Source organism: Natrix helvetica, assembly GCF_964273705.1.
Source record: "Natrix helvetica genome assembly, chromosome: 6".
Taxonomy (NCBI): Eukaryota; Metazoa; Chordata; class Lepidosauria; order Squamata; family Natricidae; genus Natrix; species Natrix helvetica.
Window position 1 is genome coordinate 32,908,474 of NC_138553.1, and position 12,407 is coordinate 32,920,880.

Consider the following 12,407-nt stretch of genomic DNA (forward strand, 5'->3'; position numbering starts at 1 on the left):
TACCTCTTCTGGATCTTTTTAAGATTAAAAAAGATAATGTACTTTCCCCCCATCATTTTAAATAGACAAACAAGATTATTTAAAATTTATGGACCAAATTTTCCAGACCATTAAGTAAGTTAAATGAAATAAAAAAGACTCTTGATAGCACTTTTAGAAAAGTGTTTCTCAATTAAAACGTACATTCTTAGATCTAGTGCAAAAACAAGTCAGTGAGTCCAAAAATTGTCATGGACTTGTCTAATTATGATAGATTGGATTTTAATTTATTCACAATTAACTCATCTTTTTAAAAAGTCAACATTTTTAAAAGTACCACAACAGTTCTCAAATACTTTTTAGATTAATAGTTAAAAAATCAGCAATAGATGAAAAAAGTTAGCTACTTCTGGAAAGTTTATCCAAAGGATTGCAATTTCTAATTATTGGGGATTCAGTTGTGTGAGAGAGTCTAGAACTACAAATTTAACTCACAAATTAATACAAAAATAAAAATAATTCAAAATAAAAAGATCATCATCAAAGCAATTATGTGATCTAGTTTACAGCACATTAAGAAAGCAAGTTAGTCTATTTAAAAACAGTGGGATACAAATGTTTTATAATCACAAACACACACAGAGGTACAGACACAAACACCCTTGACATGCAGGTGCTTCATTCTACAGGGAACCAATTCTGACCCATCTATGATGTGTCTCGATTAAAATGTATCTTAATTGGGTAGATTTACCTGGACATTGAGATGCAATTTCTTCAAACGTTTTATCAGTGTGTCCCTATTGCATGGCACAAAAGCTTCAAGATGAGAATACACCCCACTGTGGAAAGTAGGATTCAATTCCTGCAGCTGCATCTCAATACTGTGGAACAGAAAACAAATTCACAACTAATAAGGAACACCTGGACAAGACTCTTGTCTTATTGCAAGTTTACATTTTCTCTATGGAAAAAAAATCTGAGGATTGGTTGTTTTAAGGGACACCACTTTCTTTATTTGCTGCTCTTTTTAAAGGATTATGTGATTAATGTCCATACCAAAAACATGGCTAAACAAGTGTAAGAATATTATATAATTATTATGAATAAAAAATACAAAACCTAAATACGTCAAGTATGTTGTTATTATTGTTGCTGTTAATCGCAAAATTATGTCCAACCCATCCCAACCCCATGGACTCCAGGTCTCCCTGTCCTCTACCATCCTCTGGAGTCCATTTAAGCTCATGCCGATTGCTTCAGTGACTTCATCCAGCCACCACATTCCCTTCAACAAATTAACACTATTCTAATGATTTTTATGAGCTACTTTGGAAATCTACTCATTGCTCAGCACATTTATTCTATTAAACTAAATATTTTTCTGAAAAACAAAATGAGCACTTACTCGAGCAAGATATTATTCATATCCTGTGTAAAGAATTTCTTTCTGCCTTCTTCATCAAATAGCTTGGCAGCCTAGAGACAACAATAAAAATACACTTCAGCCCAGCATTTTAATAATTTAACAAGTTGCACTCTATTGTAATATTTTCACAATTGCAGAAAAGCTACTTCAGTTTGTAACAAGTATTTATTCCAGAATGCCACAGGTACTTTGTCTTTCCTCACTATTTATAATATTGGCAGATAAATTACTATATTTAAGCACTAATATTGCTTTAATATTATTATTTAAGCAATAACAATTGGCTTCATTTAAATATATTGGCATAGGATACAAAATATTTGGTATCTTTCTAGTATTTTATTTTGAAAACTTCTTAAACTTTTCAATTGTATTTGAATATGCAATTAAAATTATATTATCTAATTCATTTTAAGCATTATGGTTTCTACAAAGAATAACTAGGTGACTAAACATACAGAAGAACTTATTGCTCATTCATATCCAACAAGATGTTTTCTAAAACCTAAATCTCATTTTATAGATGAAATATAAATACCATACAGTATTTAGAATAGAATAGAATAACAGAGTTAGAAGGGACCTTGGAGGTCTTCTAGTCCAACCCTCTGCTTAAGCAAGAATCCTACACCACTTCAGACAAATGGTTATCCAATCTCTTCTTAAAAGCTTCCAGTGTTGGAGCATTTACAACTTCTGGAGGCAAGCTGTTCCACTGATTAATTGTTCTATCTGTCAGGAAATTTATCCTAAGTTCCAAGTTGCTTCTCTCCTTTATTAGTTTCTGCCCATTGCTTCTTGTTCTACCCTCAGGTGCCTTGGAGAATAGCTTAACTCCCTCTTCTTTGTGGCAACCCCTGAGATATTGGAACACGGCTATCATGTCTCCCCTCGCCCTTCTTTTCATCTGACTAGACATACCCAGAGTTCCAGCAACTGTTCTTTATATGTTTTAGCCTCCAGTCTCCTAATCATCCTTGTTGCTCTTCTTTGCACTCTTTCTAGAGTCTCCACATCTTTTCTACATCGTGGCGACCAAAACTGAATGCAGTATTCCAAGTGTGGCCTTACCAAGACATTATAAAGTGGTATTAACACTTCACGTGATCTTGATTCTATCCCTCTGTTGATGCAGCCTAGGACTGTGTTGGCTTTTTTGGCAGATGCAGCACACTGCTGGCTCATATTGAAATGGTTGTGCACTAGGACTCCAAGATCTCTCTCATAGTTACTACTATTGAGCAAAGTACGATGTATACCGTACCTATGCATTTTGTTTTTCTTGCCTAAATGTAGAACCTTACTTTTTCACTATTGAATTTAATTTTGTTAGATAGCACCCAATGTTCAAGTCTGTCAAGATCCTTCTGTATCTTAAGCCTATCTTCTGGAGTTTTGGCTATTCATGCTAGCTTGGTGTCATCTGCAAATTTGATGAGTTCCCCATCTATCCCCTCATCCAAATCACTGATGAAGATGTTGAAGAGTACAGACCCTAAAACAGAGCCTTTGGGTACTCTACTGTATACTTCCCTCCATGTAGATGCAGTTCCATTCAGGACTACACATTGAGTGCTGTTGGTCAGCCAGTTATGAATCCATCTGGTGGTGATAATATCTAACCCACATTTTTCTATTTTATCAAGTAGTAGGTTATGGTCTACTTTATCAAATGCCTTACTGTCCAAGTAAATTGTATCGACAGCATTCCACTGGTCCACTAATTTTGTCACTTTGTCATAGAATGCAATAAGATTAGTTTGGCATGATCTGTTTTTGACAAACCCATGTTGACTTTTAGTTATTACTTTTTTGGCTTCTAGGTGTTTGTTGATTTATTGCTTATCTTTTCCAGAATCTTCTCTGATATTCCCAGGCTGATATAGGTCTGTAGTTTCCTGGATCTATTCCCCCACTCCATTTTGGGGTGGGTGGGGGGTGGGAATATGCGAACTATCAGCTCTTTTCCAGTCCACTGTCAGTTCCTCGAGATGCTCCAGGATCTTTGAAAGATATAGTTCAGTGGTTCTGAGATCTTTTCCACCACTTCCTTCAGAACCTTGGGGTGTAATCCATCTGGTCCTGGTGATTTGAACGCGTCTAGGGTAGACAGGTACTCACCATTTTCTTGCCTATTTTAACTTGTTTTCCTAATCTGTTTTTTGTGGTGCTGTTTTTGAACTATTTTTTCCCTTTGTGTAAAGACAGATGCAAAACCCGAGTTAAGTAGTTCTGCTTTCTCCCTGTTGTCACCTTCTTGCCACTTTCTCCCACCAATAGACCAATTGATTCCTTGACTTGTTTCTTGTTTTTAACATGTTGGGAGAAACTTTTTTTGTTATTTTTTAATTTTGTCACAAGTCTTTGTTCATTGTGAGCCATAGCTTTCCTCACTTCATCTTTGTAAGCTTGGGCTATTTGCTGATAGTCTGCCTTAGTTATGTGTCCCTCTTTCCACTTTTTATACTTGTCTTTTAAAATCTCAGGCTATGCTGACATGCAGATTTATAGTTCAGAATAGGTTAATGTGTATTTAAAAATCAATCACAACAGAATGAGATGAACACCTAACAAAATGAAACATTATATCCTTCAAAGAAACCTTTATTAAACCGGAAAATACAGATCACATAAATAAATAGGTTCTATGAAATGAAAACACATGTTTATTGAAATTTTAGCCTTACAAAACCAGATGGATTAGGTTAACTTGTATCTTTGGAAGCATGCATTCTGATTTCATACATATCAGCAATGTATGCTACTAGGGACTGTAATTTGCTGTCTCTCAAAGGAAGTAAGAAGTATCAGAGCTCCAATATTCAAACATTCAAACAATATTCAAACAAAAGTTCAATATTCAAACATTCATTTTAGTTTGTATGCACTCTATATATCCTGAAATTTGCAAAGTATTGTGATTGCAAAGATTGCCTTAAATAACATGAATTATAATAGTTCTTTTAAAAGTCCAGTAAAAAAGATATACTTACAATCCTAAGGTCTTCAATACGTTTTTCTAGATGTCCTGGTAGACCTTCTGGGAGGGCAGGCACTTGTTTCAGTGTCAGGACCTCAGCAGTATGTGGGAGCTGAGTGACACTTCCATTTTCTCCTAAAGGATCAGATACTGGGCTTTCATCAGAGGTACCATCAAGCAACCTATCAAAATCAATGTCTCCCAGCATCTCCAGGGCACTTTCAGCTTCCTGCAGGAGCTCACGTTCATTAGTGCTGCCAAAAATAGAAAGCACTGGATCTGTAATGCTGAGATTCAATTCGGACACATCATTACCACCAATGGTAGGAGCCATAGGAAGTTTACTGGGTGTAGAACAAGTAGCTGCTACTGTGGGATTCAAGTCAACCTCCTTTTTTTTAAAGGCTTCCTTCTCTTTCTGAAATTTTCGTATCATAGCAGCCAATGAAAAAGAATCCTTGTATAATTTCTTCTTCTTCTTTTCAGATTTGTGTGAATTTAGTGCTATTACCCTGCAAATAAAACAATATAAGTAACTGAATGGAATTAATGTCTAACTTGGATCTCAATTAAAAATGTGAAAACTTTGCATTAGTTAACACTAGAATATTAGAATAGAATAAATTAAATAGATTAAACTACATCAATACATTGTAAAGTAGTGAATGTAATGTAAAGTACATTGTAAAGTAGTGAAAGAAATACATAATCTCATTTTAAATTATTTCCGAACATTGGTTGCAACTAACTTTCTTCAATCCACGAACTCATGAGTCTGGAAAACTGCAAAATAATTTTTGAACATGTGTTTCTCACCTTTTAATAAACTAATTCAAATAGTAGCATAATAGTAGTATCATAGTTGTATATGCTTTGGGACTAGAATCTAAGAAACTCTTATCATTTTAGTGATACTATTTTAAAAAAACATGTCAAGAAAAATATACTGAACTTCACTTGATCTACATTTATTCTACTGAATTAAATAACTCACAATGGAAATGCTATTGCAAATAATTCATTTTTTTTTACCAGTTTAACCAAATGTATTATGTCAGAAGAAAGTATTAACAAACTTACCCCAACTGCTTAGTAACTTTAATTTTCCGAGGCTTTTTGTCCTTCTCTGCCTCTTCCTCTTTTCGCTTTCGTTTCTTCATACTGCGGTCATCACCATCTTTTAGTTTTCCTAACTAAAAATTTAGGGAGCAGGGAAGAAAAGGGGAAGAAGAAGCATACAACTTAGATACAGGTAGTCCTCAATTTATAGCAGTCCATTTAGTGACCATTCAAAGTTACATGCCACTGAAAAAAGTGACTTATGACCTAAAGTACACCCCTACTGAGTCTACTCACCTTAGATGGTTTATGCTTTCTGCTTCCTGTAAAATCCTCCTCTTCAGAATCAGATGCTTGGCGGAATTGCAGAATTCCAGTATTAATGTAGAAGCCTCCATATATAGTAGTCAAGGATGCAGGAACTAATTCATCATACTGCAAAGAATATAAAAGATTTAAAAATTAGATTACTAATACCGTGTTTCCCCGAAAATTCGACATGTCCTGCTAATAAGCCCAGGCCTGGTTTTTGCCTGGTTTTTGAGGTGGGTGTAAATATATGCCCTCCCCGAAAATAAGCCCTAGTGAAAGGGTGCCGTGGCAAGTACAGGAGGAAGCCCTTCCCTTCCCTGGTCACCTCAGCGCTTCTTGACTCCTTAATCGGATCAGTTGAGCCGATCCGGCTGCCATTAAAAAAACAGCTGATTTGCGGGTGCTGCTCAGGCCATGGCGTCCAGCAAGTGCGGCTGCTTTTGCCATCTATTACAGCCACAAAAGCAGCAGGAGGCCAAGTAATGCACCCCACGCGCCTTTCGAAGGGTACTGTAGCAGCAGTTATCCACAATTTTTAAATCATTATTTCATCCCGAGCCACGTGGCCCAAGGGGAAGCAATCAGCTTCATATCGCCCTTGCCCTCAGCCCCCCCCCCCCCTTCAGCTGAGCTCAAGCAGAGAAGTGGCCCGCAGGGTTTCAGGAGCAAAGTTGAGGCTGACAGGAGTCAGGGCAGGGGGGAATGTCCAGTGTGGCCCCAGCGCTCTTCTTTCCTTGGAAACGAAATCTTGGGAGTGGGAAACGGCATTCCCAGGAAGGGTGGGTATGTCGGTATGTGTATAAAAACACAAAAGTGAGGGAGCCAGCAGCCGCGGATTAAGGAGCTTTGTGAAACGTTACGCCTACACGCAAAGTTTGGCAAGGAAGGGAGAAAAGATACTTCCCTCTCTTGGCAGTGTTTTGCTTGAAAATATATGAGAATCAGCCAAAGAGAAGGAAGAATGAGAGCTGCGAGGAGATGCTGACAACACTGCTGCCTGCAGAGACACAGACAGAGCGAAGTTCATTGAAGACGTCTCCGGCCAGCCCACAAGACTATCTGAAGGGGGAGGGGGAGATTTCCTGCACATTGGCAATGGCGTCTTCTCACAAGGCTTCTTCTGACATCCCAAGTTGTATGGATTTCCATGCCTTCCTTTACGGGATGTTGCTTCGCGCCTGGGACATCGGGAGAAGCCCTGTGAGGAGACGCCACTGCCAATGTGCAGGAATCCCCCCCCTGCAGATCATCCTTTCAAAATGTAGTTTCACTAGGATGAAGAGGTGGCTGGAGGCGGCATTTGCATCGGGTTGGGCTTTCTTTGCAAGGCGGACAATCTGGGGAGCAAGAGATTTAGGAAGCCTGGGCTGGCGTGCATCCGTTTCTCCAGTGAAGCATCTGATTCATCCCCAGGGGTGAACATTACACCCTTCGTCATCTCTCTGCCCTGGCTTGGAAGCTGCAGAGGAAGCCTGCTATGCCCGGGGAGGGGAGGGAGAAGTGACAGCAAGAGGAGCCACGTCTTGCTCCACACCTCTCGCTTCTCCCCCACCCCACCTGCCACCCGTCTCGCTAAAAAGATGGTGGGGAAGGGAAGCAGCCTGGATTCTGTTAGCATTGGGGTGGGGTGGGAGGAGTTGGGCTGCGAGACATGCGTCCTACCCGAGACTTGCAGCTCCATCGTGTTCCTCACTGTTTTGTCCAGGGAAGTTGAACTCGTGAGATTTTTTTTTTACAGGGTGCTTCCCTGGACAAAACAGCGAGAAACACAACAGAGCTGCAAGTCTTGAGTAGGATGCGTGTCTCGCAGCCCAACTCCTCCCACCCCGCCCCAATGCTAACAGAATCCAGGCTGCTACCCTTCCCTACCGTCTCTTTAGCGAGAGGGGTGGCAGGTGGGGTGGAGGAGAAGTGAGAGGTATGGAGCGAGACGTGGCTTCTCTTGTCGTCTCTTCTCCCCCCCTTGCCGGGCATGGCAGGCTTCCTCTGCAGCTTCCAAGCCGGGGCAGAGAAGAGGCAAAACGCTCACCCCTGGGGATGAATCAGACGCTTCACTGGAGAAACTGCCCCACGCCAACCCAGGCTTCCTAACTTTCTCACTCCCCAGATTGTCCCCCTCGCAAAGAAAGCCCAACCCGACACAGGGCGGTGACAGGACACATCAGAGCAGTGCCGGCCAGCTGCTCGGCTGACGCAAATAAGACCCCCACCCCCAATAATAAGACCAAGGTCATATTTCGTGGGTCAAAATAAAATAAGACCCTGTCTTATTTTCAGGGAAACACGGTATGTATTAATATAAAACAATGTAGTAGTTTTATTGCAATGCAACAAAAGGCTAATATGAATATGTCAGAATATGGTGGTATGCTGCTGGTTCACACCGGTTAGGGCGAATCGGTAGTGGTGACGGCACAAGACTCTGCCCACCCACCCTAACATCATCAAGGACCTTCTGCACATGCCCAGACATGCCACGTTGCATGCCTAGACATGTCGCATGTGCGCTCCCACTACCGAACCGGTAGTAAAGAAAATAGAATACCATCTCTGGTTGATACGTAGCAAAAGTATGCTTATGGGTGTGAGTGTGGGTGTATCTCACTGATATTATAAAGATGAACATCTAGTATGAACATAATTCCTAATTATGCCTAATTGTAGCATAAGACATCTGCCTTTGGCTAATCAAGTAAGTTATTTTATATTTTAAAATCTTTTAATGCTGCTTCCCGCAAAAAATTAAGAGTTATCTGAATTATAAATTGTAAAATGTACTCCTTTTTCATTATTTAATACTAGAAGTATGTAAATCACATCAATTAAAAATTAAAACACAATTGTTAGTCAATCTATCATGCACTGAAATTAAAAGTATTTACCAAGCAAATGCAGCATTTCCTGATTCTTTTCCCAGACTATTCCACCATCCTATACCTAATGCTGGGTCCAAATGTAAATACTGCAATGTTTTAAATTACCTAGCTTTAAATAATCATCCAAAAATACTTGATGTAGTCCTATCTCTAAATTGAAAAAAGCCTAATGTCCAAATGAAATCACTCCAGAATATCAGATACAAAATGATACCTTAGTACTCAATTGCTCTGAAACTCATAGAATTTGGTACTCAAAACATTTGGACACTAACATTTCGTCCCAGTACTCATAGTTTGTTTAGTACTCAATACACAAGCTAGACTTGTCAGTGTCAGTTGCCTGGTGACTCAATCCATTATTTCTTATGGGAAAAGTGTTTTTGATACTCATTAACGATGACTATCGAGATATCACCGTACATTTCAGCTCTCAGAGAAAGATACAATATGCATTTAAGTTTTACTTACAGCTTCTGAATTATCGATGAAAGGATCATTTACATCATAACCAGAACCCATATCTATCAGATCTTGAGCCCGGTCTTTCCGATGTTTGTGGATCTTTCCACCCTATAAAATAAGATTGATATCTTAGAGGAAATTTTTTTTTTGTCACAATAAGCAAACAAACAAATGAAGCAGATAGGCATTATCCTATAATGATAACAGAAAACAGAAAAAAAAAGTTCACCAATCTTTCCTGCTTGGATTCTCTGGCAAATAAGTTAGCAAGATTCCAAGAGAAATAAATTAAGACCTACATTTAACCAGATGTTCTATGTTCTTATAATGAATAAGACTGAATGCAGAAACTGAAATTAGCTTAGGCTATTTTAAGAAAAAGTCAGCAATCTGGATTTAGACATAACAGAATTATTTTTCTTTCAGAAGAGTCCCTGTCTTCTGGGGGAAATGAATAAAAGCAGAATGATTAGACAGCAAACACAGTGGATGTGTTACCATGACTAAAACAAAATTCTTTAAAGCTAAATTTGCACTTAAAGCAATGTTAGAAGCAACTAAAATTATCAGGATTCATGCCTTCAATAGCAACAATTTCTACAGATTAGCTCACATATTTTGTTTCAAATTTCTTAGCCAGCATTTCCACTTCATGCCTTTCATGTTCTTCATTATCAAATGGGTCTTCAATGAGTGATTTTTTCTGATGAGAGAAAACAAGAAACCAATCACTTTTAATATTTAAATATGCAGTACATGAGGGATTTTCTATGACTACAATTTTAAATGAAAAACAAACAGAATCCTTAACATGTTTAGTTTAATATCTAATGCATCAGTACTAAACTAAACAGCTTAATTTGAATAAACCCTTTTGAAATCAGTAAGATATGTTAATCAGTGATATACAATCTGTGACCTAATACTAGATATGGTACCCTAAACCCCAACTGTTAAAGCCATACTGCAATTTTAATGCAAGAGACTGGGGAAATTATTCAACATATAGGGAATAACATTAACTGAATTTAATAAATGCAGTTGTTTTTAATCATAGTCTCATTTCATGTCATTCAAAGCTTATGATTCAGTTAAAAAAGGTTCACCACTGCTTTAAACTATCTATAAAAGGACTTACCAAATTTAATGCTTCTACCAACTTAACACAGAATATTTAAAAACCCCACATATATTAAATATGCTATTACTAAATAACATAAGTGAGGACTAAATTACAACTTTACAAACTCTGAGAAGAGATCAAGTCAATAAACAATTTTATAGAGCAGTATTTCTTAAAATGTGATCCATGAAAAACCAAAATTATTTGGCAGATATTGAGAGTACTTACAAAAATTAAAAACAATATTATTCTTTTCATTTCTTTGTAAAAACATAAAGGGTTTCCCTTGAGATATATATAATAGGTTTAATATTGTTACTTTTACATATCCAATAAATAAATATTCTATGACTGTGTCAAATTTAATTTTTAATACAGAAAATATTGATAAAAATAATATAACAAAAACCCCTTCGGAATTTTCCATAATTTTTAAAAGTGGGAAGGAGTCCTGAAAATAAAGTTTAAGGAACAGTCACAGAAAATAAAATTTGAGATCTGAAAATTATGTTTTTCTTCTGTACTCAAACATTACTTCAGAATATAATTCATTCAATTAAATGGTGTATTCCAGATTAACAGAGATCAATATTTATCTCAATTTGTAGAAATTAGAATTGTTTTGAACAAATACAAGTAATTCTAGATTTATGACCCAAATGAACCCAAAATCTGTGTTGCTAAGTGAGTTTTGCTCCATTTTACAACCTTTCTTGCTATAGTTGAATCACTAATAACACAGCTTTAAGTGAATATGGCTTCTTTTTTAATTTTGCTTTTCAAAAGGTCACGAAAGGTGGTCACATGACCCAAGACACTGCAGCTGTCATAAATATGAGTCAGTTGCCAAGCACCTGAATTTTGATCACATGACCATGGGAATGCTGCAACGGGGGAAAGTGTGAATAGCAGTCATAAGTCACTTTTTTCAGTGATATTGTAACTTTGAACACTAAGTCACTAAATGAACTGTTGTAAATTGAGGTATAAATAGCTATTTCCCATCATGACAGATTTCATTCGCTACTTGGCCTGATGACAGTGAAAAATTGTGATCACTCTACAACATATTGCCTTCCTGTTTTATCTCCTGCAACACGCTAAGTGATTCTGAAATACTTTAAATCGGCATTCTTGCTTCCTACTTGACAATTCATATATTGCATCTATCCAATAACAAGCAAGAGCCATTTTTTTAAAAAAAGAAAAGTCATATTGTCTACAAAACTATTGGAGGTTATATAAAGTTTTTTTTAAATAAAAAGCATCATAATTACTTCTGATCTAATTGCATGAAACTGCATTAAAGAAAGATTACTTTTAAAGTTACTAAATTCAGTAAATTCAAACCATATTCACAAAATATGGCCAAAGAGATTCTTTGGCTAATCTCTTCTGTCACACTGAATGTTATTGCAAAGAGTGAGATCAACTAATGTGGTATAGCAAGGACAATTTGAGATTTAATTTAATTTAATTTTATTAAATTTATAGACCACAGCTGAATGAAGCTAAACTGGCATCATAGAGATGTAATTTTCATTCCTTTAGATTTGTACATCACTTTGACTCACCCACTGCATACAAACATGAGATATATTCATGTGGCATCCAGTAGATTACTACAAATTGCTCTATCAAAATTTTATCCTCTCTTCTCATGCCTGTTTCAATCACCAATTTAAAAGGAATTAGTAGCCACAGTTCTGTTCACTGTTTCCAATTTTACACATAGATAGTAGTAATCATGCAGAATAGAAAGAAAGGTTAAACCTTCCCTATTTCCCTCTTCTTTTTAAAGAAGCAGAAGAACTGCTGCTGGAAATTTTGTAACTCAATGATGTAATTTATCTTGATCTTATTTTTTATTCACACATCACAAAATGTAGCAACTGGATTAGTTAACGCAGCAACAAAACATGGCTATGGATTATAATACACTTTCATTATCATGTTAAGTAAATCAAGTCCCAATATAATTTAGTGGTTTTTACTCTAGTCTAAAAAAAATCCAGCAGTTCAGAGGTTATATCAAAGTATTATTGAATGATTAGGGCATCAAGGATAACCATTACCGTTCTTTCTACATCGGAACCTGTATATCTCCAAGTACTGCGTGTAGAACAAGGCAGGAGATACATACACTTCTATTTTCTGCCTTTCCTCATAGAAAGATCTGGTTTG

General features: G+C 37.0%; 1 protein-coding gene across 2 annotated transcripts in view; it reads right to left on the reverse strand.

The window, feature by feature from the left end:
* UBN2 (ubinuclein 2) overlaps positions 1–12,407 on the reverse strand; it is a 73,225-nt gene that overhangs the window by 56,173 nt on the left and 4,645 nt on the right. For both annotated transcript variants that reach the window (XM_081957690.1, XM_081957691.1), the window contains exons 2-8: positions 9,714–9,803; positions 9,107–9,208; positions 5,745–5,882; positions 5,469–5,581; positions 4,402–4,900; positions 1,388–1,458; positions 734–863 (exon numbers count right to left, since the gene is read on the reverse strand). In XM_081957690.1, the coding sequence (XP_081813816.1) occupies positions 734–863; positions 1,388–1,458; positions 4,402–4,900; positions 5,469–5,581; positions 5,745–5,882; positions 9,107–9,208; positions 9,714–9,803 (1,143 nt within the window). The remainder of the gene's footprint in view (positions 1–733; positions 864–1,387; positions 1,459–4,401; positions 4,901–5,468; positions 5,582–5,744; positions 5,883–9,106; positions 9,209–9,713; positions 9,804–12,407) is intronic.